The sequence below is a fragment of the Fusarium tjaetaba genome (genome assembly GCF_013396195.1).
Source record: "Fusarium tjaetaba strain NRRL 66243 chromosome Unknown NRRL66243_c0000062, whole genome shotgun sequence".
In the NCBI taxonomy this organism is placed as follows: domain Eukaryota; kingdom Fungi; phylum Ascomycota; class Sordariomycetes; order Hypocreales; family Nectriaceae; genus Fusarium; species Fusarium tjaetaba.
The window spans coordinates 44,074-61,890 of NW_023501258.1; the positions used below are offsets into that span (position 1 = coordinate 44,074).

Consider the following 17,817-nt stretch of genomic DNA (forward strand, 5'->3'; position numbering starts at 1 on the left):
CGAGAACGATGACGATCTCCCGATCCTTCGGCTCCCCTCACCAACAGCTTCAGTAAGCAAAGTGTACAATCTGTTATATCAATTGAGCCTCAAATACCGCGAATTTATTGTTTCCGTCTCCTGTTATACCAATATCTACCCGTTACCACCCTATACCTCTGTGTCTCTATCGGAGCTTATAACCCCCGATGGACCGATCTCTATCAACATCCCATCATGAGGTCACAACGAACCTCAAGATCTGGAGCTGTGTGACCTGCCGTCGACGCAAGATCCGCTGTGACAGAAAAGAGCCATGCAACAATTGTATAAAAAGTAATATTGAGTGCCATTTCCCCGTGACAGGTCGTATACCAAGACGAACTCGCGATGGCAAGACTCCAGCTCAGAAACAATCTGAATTGCTCAGTCGTCTTCGTCGTCTCGAGTCAGTCGTCACTGAACTCGCGGCGCAGGTTGAGGATGAAAATGGGGCCAAGACTATGGGTCAGATAACAGTGGATAAGGAGCCTACAGAGTCTTCTTGGGCTACGTCATCTGGCAGTTTGGATCATCAGACTTCGGAGTTTGATGAGGACTTTGGTAGGCTTATTGTTGACAAGGACGGTACTCTTCACGTTGGAAACCGCTTTTGGACTGTATTTTGCAGTGAGGTTGGTAGTTGACGCTCTAACAATGACCTAATACTAACAACTGACAGGTCGACAATATACTCCAAGCTGTACACGACGTTTCAGATATCTCGGAAACCTCAAGTAACTCAATCATGAAAGAGCCTACTGCTAATGGGGCTCCGGCTCCTCTCAGCCATCTTGGCTTTGTCTTTGGCAGCGCAGACTTTGCTAAAGCCTTAGATGGGCTCAACCCCATGCCCTCTCAGATGCTCTTTATATGGCAGACATATGTCGAGAATGTTGACCCTTTCATCAAGGTCCTTCATACTCCAACGATTGAGAACATTGTCAAACAATTAAAAGGCAACTTTAGCTCTTGTGGTCACAGTGTGGAAGCCCTGTTGTTTGCGATATGCTTAGCGGCCATTGCGTCCATGGACGAAGAGACAGTCTCGTTCAACTTCAACTCAACCAAGGAGCAACTACTGCAGCGATATCAATTCGGCACTGAACAGGCACTCGCTCGTGCCAATTTCCTTACTACAAAAGACATCACTGTCCTTCAAGCCCTGGTCATATACCTATCGCTGCTACCAAACATTGGGGCTCAAGATAAGGTATGGCCACTGACGGGTTTGCTCCTCAGGCTAGCAAAGTCAGTAGGCCTTCATCGCGAGGGCGACCCAAATCAGTATAATCAGCTTGAGAGGGAAGTAAGACGTAGGCTCTGGTGGCACATCTGCTTCATCGATTCCAGTAGTCGACGGGTGGACGCTCAAGACCTCTCAATCACCCCAGCATCCTTCAGCACAGGTCTCCCAACAAACTCAAACGATGTCGATCTAGACAGCCCAACCACTCGGATTCCAAATCCCAATCAAGGGTCAACAGGTGTGACACTCTGTCTCATACGCTGTGAGCTGTGGTATCTCACACAAGCCATCCGCGCCGATACAACCGACTCTCTAGAAACCCGTCTCGGCCTCTTCAACGCCCTGAGACAAAAGGTCGAGAAGACGTACTTTCAGCATCTGCAGCCTAATCAACAATGGGACTCCTTCATCAGGACGATGACAATTCTGTTCTTTGCCAAAGTTGAACTAGTCATCCGACGACGATCCAAAACTCTCCCTGCAGCAGATGAGCTATTGAACCCATCTATTACAGTTATCAAAGCGGTCCAGTCTCTCAAGTCAGAGCCCGCGTGGGTAAAGTGGCGTTGGCAGTTACAAGGACAAATGCCATGGCATGCAATGGGTGTCTATCTCCGTCAAGCATCTCAACTCCCTTGGACACGAGAACTAGAAGAAGCATGGGGTGCGACTACAGCTTTGAAAGAGGGAGTCACAGAAGAAATGAAGACGGGGCCACTATGGAAGTCTCTCATGCAGCTGTTCTCGGAGGCTGAGCAACATCGTGAAAAGGAGCTTAAGCGTCAAGGAACAAATGCCCAACATGCCCGAGAGAAGGGAGACCGCGTAAACTCTGATGTCCAGCAAATGCTCACCAACGCCGAGAACATGTCAAACGAGATCCCTGTTAATCATCCTCTAATTGATACCTCGACATTTGACTCGTCTCTGCATATATCTCCGCCAGCAGACAATGGAGCTCTCTCCGTGGAACGTCTGTCAACGAGTCTAGGTACAGCGACTGATGATCTTCCTTCTTGGGTTGAAGCAGGAGGTGACATGAACTTTGGTCAATGCCAAACCTTCGGAAACTCGTCCTCTGATGGAATGGCTGATGGGGTAGATTGGGAGGCCTTGATGGATCTAGATGAGACGTGGAACTGGGACTTCCTGTAGACCACTGTATATTCATTTGGCGGGCAATGGTGAACAAACTTGTTCATTCAGACTTTAGAAACTTTTAAGTATACGATAACAATAATTGCCTGTTTGCTCTTTGCATTCCTTGCATACGCTCATGAAAAAGACGAGCTCACTCAACCTGCCGAGTTCCGGCCTCTCCTTGCGATGCATTCCCATCTTCGATAGAGGGTCACAAAAGTTACCTTTTGTAGAGAGCTTAGAGGCTTATGAGCTGAGTTATCAAAAGCAAATTCTGCAGTGCTATCGACTCCTTAAAGTCCCTAGTTGGTTTCTTTTACGAGCCGTACAATGAACCGTCGCTGGTGACATTCCGCGACTTCAACATACCCATTTCCCACCGCACGCACTATTGAATGAGAGGGTCTGTCTCTGATCGGGATAGAAACATTTCTTTTGTTACTATGCGGCAAATCGGCACACAATTGTGGGCTTGGTAAGGTGCTATGTAGGACAGCCTGCAGCTTTACATCCCTTGGCTTGATACTCAGTGGCATCTGTAACACATCATTATCAACACTCAAACATTCAGAGATAATGCGACATGGAATATAAACAATTAAGAACACATCTAGTGCGTGATCTACTGCCAGGAACAGAGCGTTCCTGGATCCTTTGGTTGGATCTCAAAAGCCTTAACTTCATCAAAGTTACAACGTCGATATTCACATATCCAGGAACAATTCTCCACGCCCTATGGAACATCGGCACACTCGTCTATTACGTTTCGCAAGGTCCCAAAGCTATTCAGGGTCTCGAACAAATAGTGCAAGTGTAGTGCAAAACTGATACTCCTATTCACAGCGTTGCTAAATACCCCAGCTTCGTATTACGGAAATCGGAACGTCTAGCTCGGCAAGGGTTCAACCTTCTGGACCTCGAGTATCGTGACGGGCCAGGGGGTCCCGGCTAACGGCAACGACCTCATCGTTTGTCAAGGGAGTGACGATGATCGTACAGTTAATTACGTCGAGTCAAACGAAGACCGGTAGCTGAACTCTCAGCTGCTCAGCCTCAATCCTCATCAGGGCGACGACCCGCTGTCACAGGGCCGAGAACACGGTCAGTGATGTGCAGAATATCTAGAATGGGGTCTATACGAAGAGATCCCTTGGCACCATGTGGTTTTGACGCTTGACACAATATCCGCCTGTACGGATCAGTCTGCCGCCTTATCCCCAGGGTATGACGCTGAAGTATATATCATTCCATAAGAGGAGTTTCAGAATAATAGGATACAACTTCGTAATGATGGATACGGGCCATATTTCGGCAGCCGGCAGTGACGGCGGGATAGTGTCAATAGTTTACGATAGCTTATGACTGAACGGGAGTTAGCAGTGGGACTAGTGGGCAAAGTGTCGTATAGCAAGTCCTGATGTGATTCCAAGACTCGGCCGAAACTTGATACGAGGAATTGAAGGGTCGGCTTGTCTCGGCGGTTATAATTATCCTGTCAAGCAGACAGTCAAGTCTCGTCTCGTCTTGGAATGTCTTGTCATGATCAATAATGACGAATCTGAGACTCATTACCACGCGTACGGCTACATATCCGTACAATCGGTTCAGCGTTTGCTGTCCCTTGGAATGATTCAGAACGCCTCTGCCGGTTTCCCAGAGAACAAAGCAAACAATGATGCGACGGTCCAGAGGCTGAACCAAGATCTGTCGAGATATTCCCATGGAAACGTTGGATCGAAAGGTCAGATTCTTTCGCTCCCGCCGTAGGTGGTCACACCAGATCTGAGCGTCCTCCAATAGAAGGGCCAAGATATTTCTAGATGCTGCAAACAGTGGCGATTCGAGATAAATAAAGACACGAACCAACTGCTAGAGGGTCAGGCGTGAACGTTACTGGACAGGCTAGACAGGCTATATGCAAGCCACGGGAAGTTGCCAGGGCAGAATGCCACCCGAGTCTAAAAGGCCCTATCTCCGTCTGTACGCGCAAATGCAATTCAACAGAGTGTCACTATCAAGAGGGCATAACTGCATATGCATATATCCGCTATACACCGTTCCGGACATAGCGCGATCGGGCACTTGCACGTCCCCCCGTGCCAAGTCGCAGATGCCAAGAGGCCATTGCAGATTAGGTGCTCAGTCGACAAGTTTCACAATAACGGCTGCCAATTTGAGACCCTGCTAGCATCTCTGAACAATCGCAACAATCACACCGAGATTTCAACTCTGATCGTCATCGATAGGAATTTCCAACGCTAATATCTAAGCGCAACGCGCGACCGGACGATAAGGCTGTCGGATTGGACTGGATAGCTTGTGAAGCAACTGCAAGGAAAAGGGGGCGACGGATAAATTGGAGGCGGACCGTTGTTTAATGAAAAGAGGCACCAAAACGAATTAGTGGAACTTGTTCAGTGGATGGGCTCGGGAGGAAAGAAAACTCAGGACCTTAACCCTAAGTGATAGAAATATTGAGGTAAATTAGCCTAAGCTTAGGGGACTTTTGCTGAGTTTATTTTGACACTCTGCATTAGCGTCCGTTGTTTTCTTGCTCCCTAAGGTAGGGACGGGACAGTGCTGTAAGTTTCACGGTTAGAAGATATTCAGTGCACGTCTCAGCTTCCAAGAGCCGGGCTCTGTCACTTTTGGTGCCGAGACAAGACAAACGCAAGACAAGACATGGGCAGTATGAGACGAAAGCTGAGCACCGAAGCTCAAACATAGGCAGTCAAGTCATACCGCAATTACTCGAACTCAAGGGAAGCCTTGTCTTTTCCTCTCTGGATCTTAAGTCATCCTTGCAGGATATGACCATGCTGAGTATGTCTCCTGAATATCGCGGGAAGGAATGGAGTTGAAGTGACATGGAAGGATTGGGATTGTCATCTTTTGCGAAACGCCCTAGATCTGCAGGAATCCAGATTACTCCGCAGTAAGCAATTGGATAAGATGAAGGAATTGGCGCTTCTCGAGCCGTTATTTGGTTCGGTATGGCTCTGGATAGTCTTGCGTAGTGTCCTTTTTCTTTCCGACGCTTGTTGAGGGATTTGGGTATTGATCGTCGATTCTTGAGCCCTGACTTGGATGCTTCGAGAAAGAACCACAGCCTGGCTACGCATTCCAATGCAACCTTATTCTGACGAACACTGCGCATACAGTACCGTACTGTAGAATGGCTCTCCTCGGAGTCATATAAGGCTTTGGTTGTGAGGCTCTATTGAGTTTCGATGATAATTGAACTCAATTGAAGTATCGATTCACATGGCGCTGAATACGAGATTTTACTGGCCGAGCGAGGTCTCTAATCTCTGAGATCCAATGTGGCTTGCCGATTCTGAAGCCACGTTCTATTTGGGGTTCTGTTTCAAGCCTCCGACGCGATGTGTGTCATTGTGGGGAGATTGAATTGAAGAGCAATTGAGGCGATGCAAAAAATGAGGCAATTGCGAGGAATAGTCTGCATTACATTCCGAGTAAGCGCTTTGTCCGTGTTGAACATGTTCGTTCGCCTGGCATGTCTTGCTTATACTGTAGGGAGCAGGGAAAACCCTTGAGTTTGATGCAAAAGTTTGATGCAAGCTAATACCAAGCTTTTTTGTCTTTGGTAGGTCGCGAGCGCCTCCTACGCCTGCCGAGCCCCTGACGAGTTTGGGACGGTGTCCCCCGTAGAAACGCCCCCTGAGCATCTCATCAACTGGATGGTAGCCAAGAGATCCCTCAGCGTGGTAAAGACGAAAAAGCCCAGCTTTTTAATCGCTGGGCTCAATTGGAGTCAGCTACTGAAGCCACATGCGTTTTCAAAAGGGGCGGGAAGCGTCGAGATAGATAACCGCCCGAGAGTAAGCACAAAGCGGGCAAGGATAGGATTGAGGCGTAAATGCAGTTGCAATCATTTCCTTTTCTTACACTGTTCTGACGAAGACGAGAGTTTTTGGTAACAAGGCCCCGCTTGCGCGTCACCCTAAAGCCCCCTATCTCTCTTCCAAGTTCAAGCAAGTAACCTAAGCCCGCCCGTCCCAACCAACCAACCAACCTCCACTGAGACTAGACTTAACTTATCTTTTGAGGTGGCCTTCCTTTCTTCTTCTGCCTTAAGGCTTATCCCCCCCAGGAACCCCCCTCCTGTCCAACCTTTTCCTTGCCCTGTTTGTCTTGTCCCTCCTCGTCCCCTCGCAGCAAAAAATCTCTTGGCTCGAGCATTCAAGACTTGACCTGCATCGTCGGACTCGTTCTTTTTTTTCCCGCCGGTCGAGGGTTGTGATGATTTGATATTTCTCTCCTTCAACATCCATCCACTCGTTGCAATTTTACTTCGTATCCGACCGACCTAGACTGAGACTGGGACTGTACAGGTACAGACAAAGCCTCAAATAATCGCAAATCGCAACGCAAATCTCACATAATGGCTGTCGCTCTTCCGAGGCGATTTTACTCGCTACTCTGGGTCGCAGTACTCCTTGCGCTCGTTGTATTCTTCATCTTCCTCCGCGAAGACACCTGGTCTTCAATTCCTCGACCTCCTAGCGGCTGGAAGATTCCTTTCACCACAGACGATGGCGTTCTATCATCATGGATGGGCGGTAGCAAGAAGAAGGGTAAGGACCCCAAGGAGCCTCTGCGCATCATGCTCGTAGAGTCCTCGGGCACACACGACGAGGTCGCCGCTGCGCTCATGCACGCTTTCGGTAACCAGGAGGGCTCATCGCTCGACGTCTACTTCGCCAACCAGCGCTTCAACATGCAGGGCATCATGGCCAACTTCACCCTCGCTGCCAACGTCACCATCAACAAGTGGGACAAGTTCGCCAACGATGTCACCGAGAACCCCCCGCATATCCTCGTTTCTACCACCTGCGAGTTCGATCTCGACCGTGGCACCGATCCTATCGTCAACCTCCTCAAGACCGCAAACACCCATCTCTTCTGCACAATCCACCACGCTGATCGCTGGGCCCAGGGCAAGTACGTCCAGGCCGTCCGCAGCTGGGCAGAGCACGAGCGCGTCGACTTTGTTGGTCTGAGCCAGCACACCATTGACTTCTTCCTCAACGACACTATTCCCAAGTGGCACACGGCTGCTAACCTTACCACTCGCGTCATTCCCCCGGTGTTCCCCGTCCACATTTCCGACCCTGATCTCGAGCCTGGCATCTCTCTGTCTCTCCAGGGCGATTACTCTGACGGCCGACGTGACTACAACGGTGTCTTCAACCATCTAGGCAGCGTCATCCGAAAAGCCAACGAGGAGTCCGAGGGCCACACACCTCAGAATGTTAGCCTTCACCTTATCGGACACGGAACTCACCCCGAGGTCCCCGACCACGTCAAGGACCACGTCTTCTTCGACGAGGGCCTTTCTTACCCCGATTTCTACACATTAATGTCCAAGTCTTTCGCTGTGCTTCCGGCGTTTGCCTCTGAGACATACTTCGACCGCAAGGCTTCTTCAACCATTCCCGCAGCCTTGATCGCAGGAGCCCCCATCGTTGCGTCAGAGGAGCTGCTCAAGGCTTACTCTTACCTGCCCCGGGATACTACCTGGGTTTCCCGACCTGGCGAGGGGGAGATGGACGTTATTGAGCGAGTGATTGATGACCGGGACGGTTTCCTTAAGCGAAGGCAGGCCGTGAGGGATTTTACCAAGTCCCTATTGGAACAGAACCAGGCAAACACCAAGGCCTGGATCAACGAGGCTTTCGAAAAGTACAACCGCAACTAAAGACAGTTAGATATGATTTACTGGGATTTTTGCACTTTTTCTTATTTGTACAATTACGCGGCACCATTTCACATGATCGGGAATCAGGATGAGCGGCTCTATGTTTCCAGAGAGTTTTTTTGAACCATGCATGAACATTCTTAATATACGGTTTCTTAGTACAATGAAAATACAATCACGAAATACCACTTACACCAAGTTTTCTTGCAACATTCCAGTGATGTCAGTTTTCAACATGTCTCCATTTAATTTGCAGCGGGTGGCTGGCGGGAGTCTCATAGCGAGCCGCAATTCTCCGGCTCCCTTGCGTGAAGCCATGTTATCGAATCCGGCATTTGGGAACATTGAGAAAAGAAAATAGTGAATCATTATTCCCAGAAACGCGGTTGGCAGAGCGCCACCAATAGAAAACCTGAGATATTTCCAAGGAACAGGTAAGCTTAAAAAGCTATCCCGTCTTGGCTCTGCAAGATCAGATGAACAATCTCTTTCTTCGGTTTCTCTTACGTGTACACTTTTCACTGCGGAGCTCAGAAACATTTGATATAAACGTGTATTTTCATCTTGAAGCTTCTCTCCCTCGTTGCGCACTGCTGAGGGAGAAAAATAAGGGCTAAACTGGATACCCCAGATTACATAGTAAATCGTCTCTATGTCTAAGGTATATAGAATCTGAACAAAAGTATGCCGAAAACCTGATCATCCAAACACCTGTCGTCATGATGAAGCCCGCCATACCCAAGAATAATAGAAGAAAAAGGAAATGGTATATGTTATTTCATCTCATGACCAGCAAGAGGGAGTCAAGATCTTATTGCTTGAGATCTTTGGCTTCCTTGCTGTCCATCATCTCAGCTCGGCCCTCCTCTTCGCGAGGCAGAAGCTGGTAGCTGCCAGCGGCCTTCTTGGCCTGCTGGTATCGGTCTCGGGCCCAGCCGTAGAGGGCACTTCCGGCAAGAATAAGAGCCATGCTGCCAGCTCGGTCGGCAGTCAAAACCTCGCCGAGTAGAACAACGGCGAGAGAGCTCTGGGCGACACCTCGAGCGGCAGTGACAATCATGTGTGTGGTCGGGCTGGTGACCTCGATTTGCATAAAGGTAGCGATAGTGAGGAGGAAGGCTGAGACACCGGTCAAACAGGCGGAGCTGAGGAACTGTCGGGCAACATCCATGGACTCGACGGTGAAAAGGCTGCTCATAGTGCTCATCTCTCCAGAAAGAGGGAAGAGAGGAATGTAGAAAAGAATGGCCATACAGTTGGACATCCAGACCATCTGCCACATACCCTCCTGGCTCTTACCGAGGAATCGCTTGACGACAACGGACTCGACGGCAGTGGTGAAACTAGATCCGACACCGAGGAGAACACCCTTGCCGGAGGTGAGCATCTGGCTGTAGTCGGCCATCATTCCGGTTCCGAAACCAGCCATGACCATGGCGCAGCCGACGAGAGAGATAGGAGGGTAGTAAGGACGAGGTCGAAGAACCAGCAGAGACAGGAAGAGAGTAAATGGTAGTAGAAGACCACGGGCGATCTGGTAGACGGAGGCGTTGACCGAGGCGAGGCAGTATGTCTTGGCCAAGATTCCAATGAGACGTGCGACCGTGAGGGGTAGAAGAGCAATCCAAGCCTGAGATTATATGTTAATTGACTGTCTCTAACCAAGGAGACACCGAGTTTGTGTGTCACTTACATTGAGTGGTCTGTTCAGCTTGACCCATCCTGTAGCAACTCCAATGATTGTGAGTAGTACCACTTGTATCGTTGTCTGAAGAGCAAGCAATGTGACGGGGGCCTCAACACCATTGAGGGCCGACTTGGATAGAATAGTACTCCAGATAGCACATGATGAATGGAAGAGCACCACCAGGGCGACTCTCATCCGTGAAGGCGGGGGACGGTTCTCGACCTGAGGTTGTTCGGCGGCAGCCATTGTGACAAAAAGATATTAAGGTTTATGTCGACTTATATGTGTAGAACCAACAACAAACCAAAATAGTGTGTGAATGTAATGTAATGTAATGCAATGCAATGCAATGTATGGCAAGGCAAGGCAAGATAAGGTAATGAAACGAAAATGGATATGGATATGAAAGAGTAGGAAGAATACGAGAGAAGAGAGTAAAGTAGAAGAGTAGAGTAGTAGTAATAGAAGAAAACAACAACCAAGCAAGTCAGTCAGTCAACGTGATGTGGGTAAACGAATGTCTGAAGCGAGTTTCTGAGTGAACAAGCTTCCAAGGGTCTTCTCTCTCTCAACTCGGACTAGGAACCAAAAAAACACGAAGATGTATGAAAAAGTCAAGACTCTCTGGAGGGGAGAGGCTGGCAAATACGGGCTGTCCGGAGGTTTTGTTGATTGATTGATCAGGTCTATTTCCGCACTAGGACCCAAATACGCAGGCACATAGAAGCCCCCCAAGACTAAAAGACTAGGGTGTCGTCAGTGAGAAGTAGTGTGTGTATCTAGTGCCACAGGCGGAATAGGGGGTTTCCGTTCGCCTGCTTGCGTTGCTTAAATGGATCGAACGCGTTATCCTAGTGGAGAGCAGGGTAAATCTGGCGCCACACCTTGGCCTTGGTTTTAAACTTGGACACTGGATATTGCTTTAGCCTCACTAACGAATGAGAGGACTCGAGATCCATCACTATACTCCATCTCGACTATGTTCCTTGACCTTCCGGGTCAAGGGCCTTGTTCCCTGGAAGCTCTACCGAAGTACCGCCATCGAGGGGGTTATTGTTGCTGGAGCCCCCATGCCCATGCCAGGCCAGGCCAGGGGGACGACGGAGGTTAGGTTCGTTGATGAGATTTGACATTGGCCTTAGCTCAACTTAACTTAACCTAACTAACAGGACGCGGGGCGTTGGCGAAGAATAGAATCGGCGGCTGTGACAAGGCGGAGAGTGGCACTGCATTGCATCGGGCTGCTGCAATGATGGGAAGTGGGAGGAAATGCTTGGTGGGAACAGTGCAGGATAGCGCTTATTCCAGTTGTGGGGGGTCCCTCTAGCCACTGGGGATATGCAGCTACAGAGGCTCTTGCGAGTGACGGAGAGATTCTGGGAAATGCAGGTGTTGATCAAACCTCCGCCATTGGTCCCCTGTCGCGGCGAATAAGGTAGGATGACCCCTTACTAAAACTCAAACAAATAAGCCAATTTTTAAGTCTATGTACTAAGGGTTGCAGTCAGTTTGAATGGATGGATAGACACAGGCACAGACTCGATGTTTTGTTTTACAGTGTTACCCGCTGTAAGCTTGCTTCGGAAGGATCATCAGTGGCATGCCGACGACTCAGTCAGCCGTTGATTGTTTGCACAAACGCACTCGAGGCACGAGTAATGCATGAGACTCCACCGGAATACCTCCCTATACAGCCGACAGCCAGCCTCAACTGCAGATGCAAGAAAACGCCCGAGGATGCTTTAGTTACTGTATGTACCGAACCGTAGCCAAGAGTCAACGGGAAGCGAGACAAGAGCCAAGATAGCAATAATCAGGTTTTGCTGCAGCCACGCACAACCCATCACCTTGTCCTCTCCCGTCCATGATCTTCCATTACCTCGTCAGCCGAATACCACCTTCATTTCTCTCCTCTTCCCTTCATTACTCCGATGTAGGATATTCCCCACGTGATAATTACACAAACTCGCCTCAGTGGCCAGTGATCGGCCTGGAGGAATCCATGGAGCGTTTCAGCTTAGAGAGACGATCTCCAAGGTCTGAGTTCTGTCTCCTCCGCCGTGCTCGTCATTTTCTTGATTAAGCCGGGGCAGATTTCGGTGAGTTGCATTATAAGGAATCTTAGCCCCGAAAAAAATCATCGAGGGGAAGGGAAAAAGTGGGCGGCTCTTTGATGATGATGGACAGGTTTCTCCGCCCGGATGGATGATTATTATGTGAAACCTGAGTAAGGCATTGAATGCTTGGCGATGCGTGTATCAATCACGTTTGCGAATAATGGGTCCTGAACTGGCCACTCTGTGAACAACGTGAGACTTGGGTGAGGTGATGATTGTTTTATTCTTGGTTTCGTTATTGTACAGTTCGCAACGAGACGCGCGTATGCGATTTTCTTTTTTCTTCGCTCTGTCTTGATTCTTGTTCATACAGGCAAGGACATAACTGTAAAAGAGGCGAGTAAAAAATCTAAGATGCGGTGACGAAATTAAACACAAAATATGGTAGCGCCATGCATGGTATCCCCTGTTCCGTTCCCCATTCAGTGCCCCAGACAAGATAGGCCTGCTCCATCATGATGATATGGGTGACATGTCGGTATGTATGTGTATGTTTTGAGTGTCTCCTATCAAAATAGCAGAATATCCCCCCAGCCGGCTCGGGGTAACCATTCAACAACTCTAAGCAGAAAAACACCATTGGCAATAGTAATAAAGAGCTCCAATGCTGGGTATGGATAGTAAGGAAAACATTATATCTGGCTGCCAGCCAGTTCATCATGATGAGCCAGCCTCGGCCTGGGGAGTAGGTGTAGGTACAGACTTGGGCTTGGGCGGGTCAACAGCCCTGAGGCCATCCTTGACCTCCTGCTCAAAGTACATGCGCGCCACATCAAACGCAGAGTCGATGCTCTTTGTAATCTTGGTGCAGCCGCAATCGCGCGTCCATGTGTTGTGGAAGTTGAGGTTCTTACCCAACTTGCTGTCCATCAGCACGTGTGGTACGCCGATAACTGTCGATAGAATGTGACCGTGGAGACGGTCGGTGATTACGAAGTGAGCAGAACCGAGGAGCTCGAAGCCCGCCATCGACTTGGCCCACGCTCGCTGGTTCTTACCCTCCTCGCGCTTGTCGTCGTCGTCGATAGATGGGGTCTTGGTGAACTTCCAGTCGACCTTGTTGTATGTTACGTTGCCGATGTTGCCACCCAGATCGACCTTGCCCTCGCCAAACTCGATGTTAGCAGAGTCGCCGTCAGAAATCTCGGCGTCCTTTCGGGCGAGAATCAGAATATCGTGGCTAGATATAAAGTTAGCTTTGGTACAACGGTTAGGCTGGCTGGTAATACTAACGTCTTCTTTGTGTTGTGTCGGAAGTCAGATCGGTTACCCCACATGAAAGCAATATCAGGAACAAGATCACTCTGAATGCCCTCAGTCTGTCCAAAGTTGTCCATGAGCCAGTCGTAGCTGGGCTTGTCACGAGCAGCCAACTGCAAATCATGGTGCTTGGTGAAAGCCTTTTTGGTCTTGTCAATCCTCTCGGGGTTCGTCATGTAGATACTCTGGGGGAAAGCACGGATGGAGACGTTGAGAAAGTTCTCAATCATGTTCATGCGCGAAGGTTGGTCCTCCCAGTAGTAATCGTTGAAGTTACCACCACCAGCCATGATGATACCAGAGTGTGGGCGGTGCTCCTCCAACTTTTTGCGGAACTTGGTAATGTCGCAGTCCTTGTACATGAAGCTGTATCACATTAGATTAGGATTGATGTTGTCCAACGTGGTACAGGGATTCTTACCGGCAGGCTTCCATAGTCTCGATTCCAAGGATGCTCAGCAGAATCTGCTGTGCGGACCAGATCGCAGCATCACCCTTGTTCTCTGTCTCGAGATAACCCCAGATGTTGGCGTAGCGAATTCCTTCGAACCTCTTCTGGTAGGCATGGATGAGACGCTGCTGCAAGTCGTTGACGATGTTCTCGCAACCAGGTGTAGGAGCTCGAGTCAAGTCGTAGGAAATGTCTGTGTTGGGGTCCTTGTCCAACTCTGTGTCCTCCTCTCCAGCGCCCACGGCGCCAGCGGCGTCGGTGGGCTTTGGAGGCTCATCGATAGTGACATTGTCGCCTTTCGAAGGCCAATGCCAGTCTGCGCTTGGTAAATGATCCTTGAAGCTCTCGGGCGCCTGGTAAGACACCAATATAGCGAAGACGAAAAGCACAGCAAACACGGCTAGCGCGATGCGTGTGAAGCGGTTCATCGCAGGTAACATGATGAACTCATGGGAAGTAGATATTTTGTTTTAGGTTAGAGTTATGGTTGTAGTTGTGGGAAAGGAGTGGAACACCCGGATATTTCTATTGCGGGCTGGGCTTAAAGAAGCAAGCAAAAAGCGGCGAAAAGACAAGATGGAAGATGCAATGGAAGGAAAAGAGAAATAAGAAAGTAAGTATATTGAAACGTCTTTTGAACTTGGGAATAAAAAGATGCGACCCCCCATCCCCATACCACACCATCCTAGTCCTTCTACTAAGTCGGTACCTACCTCTAGGCTCTAACTTAGCGTCTCCTGTCCCTCATCCACATTCACCCACCTCCATCCCCTGGGCTTGGCTGGTTCTTCCCCTCGGGCGATTCGATGATGGATGCGTTCAAAGTGCGCCACGACCACGCGCCTGCACCGCACCCATGACCCGTCCACAGATTGTCTCGGCAGGGATAGAGAGTCTCTGATGTTGATGATAATCGCTGTAGCCCCCTATCTCCGTAGCATATGTACATATCCAAGCAGAGTCTGACTGCAGCCAGTTCGGAGTGCCAGGGACCCTCGGCCGGGATGTGGATTCCTGACGTCGACAGCCGGCCTCATCAGCGGCTTCGTATCCCAGCAAGATTCAGACAGCGGGGTTATCCGCTTATACAGTATAGGAAGATAGAAGACAGATGCAAATATTGGCTCTTACGCGGCGCAAGGGAAAAAGAGTGGGAAAGGTCTTACCGGGATCCTTATCGCCTTAGTTGAATGTAGCCAAGTTGGCCAAGAACGGATGCAAGCCCCCTTTTCCTCACTTCCCACTGACAATTGTACCCGTGCAGAAGAAGTTACAGTAATACACCCTTTTTTTCTTATTCCCATCCCTCCCTATCCCTATCTACCTATCCACTTGACTTGGCATCTCCACGGTGGCCTTTGGTTGATTGACTGGATCGATTTTTATCTGGAGCCCTTCGCTTTTTCTCGTCTTGTCCTATCCTGTCCCGCATATCGTATCGTATCGTGTCGTGTCGCTTCGTGTTCTTTTCGAGATTCGTCATTCTCTGCTACGCATTGAATCACTGTTGAACGACATTTCGGCCGTTCGTCCACTCTTTTTTTTAGAAGCCGTTTTAATCGCTTGCGACCGACCGGCCGACCGACTCGACGCCGCCAGCCATGGCTGACCAGAACAAGAAGAACGACGACTTCGTGGCCAAGATGCCCGAGTCTGCCAACGAGAACAACATTGGCGATGGTGACAAGGAGGATGACTCCCTCGTTGGTCGTGGTCCTGGCACTGATGCCCTCCCCGCGCAGCCTTCAGGCTTCATGAACAAGATCGAGAACAGCGGGCCATTCTCTATTCTTGCTTACTGTCTGTCTTCTATCTCCATGACCGTCGTCAACAAGTATGTTGTGTCTGGTACATCATGGAACCTTACTTTCTTCTACCTTGCTGTTCAGGTATGTTTCCCGCTATCCCCGAGTTCAAGGGATGACAATTAACTCGGTGTCTCTGTAGTCCATTGTCTGCATTGTTGCCATCACAGCATGCAAGCAATTCGGCATGATCAAGTCCCTCGCTCCCCTTGAGATGGACCGCATCAAGAAGTGTATGTTGTAATTGCTTTTTATGAATGAGGGGCAATAGCTAATGCGATCTCAACAGGGTACCCAATTTCGCTCGTCCTCGTCGGTATGATCTACACAAGCACCAAGGCTCTGCAGTACCTCTCCGTGCCTGTCTACACCATCTTCAAGAACTTGACCATCATCGCCATTGCTTATGGTGAGGTCCTCTGGTTTGGTGGCTCCGTCACCCCCATCGCCCTCTCTTCGTTCGGTCTCATGGTTCTAAGCTCTGTGGTTGCTGCTTGGGCTGACATCAAGAGCGCTATCTCTGGTGACTACAGCGCTACTACTGGTGATGCCGATGCTCTTGCGACTCTGAATGCCGGCTACTTCTGGATGGCTATGAACGTCATCTGCTCTGCTTCTTATGTTTTGGGCATGCGCAAAGTTATCCACAAGATGAACTTCAAGGATTGGGACAGTACGTTTATCCTCTCGGCGCACCCTCAGAGTTGCGCTCAAGAACACTGCATGAAAGAACAACTGCTAACAAGTCGACAGCCATGTACTACAACAACCTTCTCACCATTCCGGTCCTTGTCTTCTTCTCTCTCGTCACTGAGGATTGGTCCAGCGCCAACTTCGCCAAGAATTTCCCCGAGGACTCGCGCAACCGTATCTTCATTGGTATCATCTACTCTGGTCTGGCCGCTATCTTCATTTCTTACTGCTCCGCCTGGTGCATCCGAGTCACCTCTTCCACCACCTACTCCATGGTTGGTGCTCTCAACAAGCTGCCCATTGCTGTCTCTGGTCTCATCTTCTTCGCTGCTCCCGTTACCGTTGGAAGTGTGTCAGCCATCTTCATCGGTTTCGTCTCGGGTATCGTTTATGCTTGGGCGAAGGTCAAGGAGAACGAGGCCAAGAAGAACGCTCTTCCTACAGCTGAGAGCCGAGAGCCATCAAAGTAAATTTGGCATGACACAGCGATGGCTTGTTAGGGACACCATCACCATTCAGCAAGGCTCATGAGCTAAGTAGCCATTTTTGGCCAATACTTCCATTTAGTCTGGTTAGACCTGAACGACAATAATGTACCGTTCCACGGTATTTGAACGACACACATAATGTAGACATTTTTTTGTATAACGTCGGGGGCAAGAGCTCGCTATCTCGATGGGGTTTTAGGGTGGGTGTCATTTAAAAGCGTTTATAGACCTGCTTCAATATACTGTCTTTTTTGCGACTGCAAACATGATGTCAACAACAATGGCGCAAGGCTACCTAGTAACTACCTAGTGAAGACGAACCAACAGATAACGCTCGAGCCTTCATGACGTCTAGGATAGAGGGAACACGGCTCAGCCCTGCCCGTTGACATGGGAGACTGGTTAACGTTTAACGGCGTGGCCTTGGCACAGATCTCGCATGGCAAGTCATGTTGTACAGCAAATCAGCAATACACCGCAGCAACGTACACAAGAGGCTGCATAAGTCCAACGTTACATCAGTACATATTGCGAGTCTTGACTAAGGACGCCATGTCCTGTACAGAGTTAAGAGAATCTATAGACCAAGACGAATACAGTAAAAGACCGAAAGTACATATCTTCAAGAAATATCATAATTTCATCTTAACTTCAAAGTCATGCATTAATCTCCATCCTCTCCTCCTTCATCTTCCAGAAATCTCATCTCACCCCCTATCTCTTGCAGAGCAGGGCTGAGCCATCCTGTCAGATTAAACCAATTTTCGGTCTCAACCCCGTTTTAAGCATATGGAGTGACATTCCACCCCCTTTTCCATAGAAGCATTTTGTGGCGTAAGGCATTGTCATTCTTTCGCTGGTGAAAACCTAAGGAAAAAAAGACCGTTCTGGAACGGCGGGCTCTGTGACTTTGACATATTTCTAGGCGCGGGGGAAGATCGCTACCGCTGGGCTGGGACGCGTTGGTTCGAGTCGAAGCCTTTTAGCGGGAGGACCCTAGAATCAATAGTCTAGCCCTACGAACAGATGCAATTGTGTTCGAGATATGGAGTACAATGGGGTTTGCATGGTATATTGTGGTTTTAGCGATATGGTGTATATTCGGCCCCAGGGTAGACGGAGAAAGAGATGTAATTTTACTCTAGTCTATAGACTGGCGTTTTACTAATTGTTCAGCTCCGTAATCC

The 17,817-nt window shown here is 49.2% G+C and overlaps 5 protein-coding genes across 5 annotated transcripts; 3 read left to right on the forward strand and 2 right to left on the reverse strand.

The window, feature by feature from the left end:
* Nucleotides 1–188: 188 nt before the first annotated feature.
* FTJAE_3087 (uncharacterized protein) lies at nt 189–2,422 on the forward strand (the record flags this gene model as incomplete). The annotated part of the gene is made up of 2 exons (XM_037349346.1): nt 189–653; nt 701–2,422. 2 exons carry the CDS (start codon nt 189–191, stop codon nt 2,420–2,422), a joined length of 2,187 nt encoding a protein of 728 aa, XP_037209775.1.
* A 4,390-nt stretch (nt 2,423–6,812) lies between these two features.
* On the forward strand, nt 6,813–8,129 carry FTJAE_3088 (uncharacterized protein; the record flags this gene model as incomplete). The annotated part of the gene is made up of 1 exon (XM_037349347.1): nt 6,813–8,129. The coding sequence occupies one exon, from the start codon at nt 6,813–6,815 to the stop codon at nt 8,127–8,129; it is 1,317 nt and encodes a 438-aa protein (XP_037209776.1).
* An 811-nt stretch (nt 8,130–8,940) lies between these two features.
* FTJAE_3089 (GDP-fucose transporter) lies at nt 8,941–10,062 on the reverse strand (the record flags this gene model as incomplete). Its single annotated transcript, XM_037349348.1, has 2 exons — nt 8,941–9,759; nt 9,823–10,062. 2 exons carry the CDS (start codon nt 10,060–10,062, stop codon nt 8,941–8,943), a joined length of 1,059 nt encoding a protein of 352 aa, XP_037209777.1.
* Nucleotides 10,063–12,590: 2,528 nt separating this feature from the next.
* FTJAE_3090 (uncharacterized protein) lies at nt 12,591–14,084 on the reverse strand (the record flags this gene model as incomplete). Its single annotated transcript, XM_037349350.1, has 3 exons — nt 12,591–13,113; nt 13,167–13,559; nt 13,615–14,084. The coding sequence occupies 3 exons, from the start codon at nt 14,082–14,084 to the stop codon at nt 12,591–12,593; spliced, it is 1,386 nt and encodes a 461-aa protein (XP_037209778.1).
* A 1,161-nt stretch (nt 14,085–15,245) lies between these two features.
* Nucleotides 15,246–16,612, forward strand: FTJAE_3091 (GDP-mannose transporter; the record flags this gene model as incomplete). Its single annotated transcript, XM_037349351.1, has 4 exons — nt 15,246–15,533; nt 15,592–15,682; nt 15,739–16,122; nt 16,203–16,612. 4 exons carry the CDS (start codon nt 15,246–15,248, stop codon nt 16,610–16,612), a joined length of 1,173 nt encoding a protein of 390 aa, XP_037209779.1.
* Nucleotides 16,613–17,817: the final 1,205 nt, after the last annotated feature.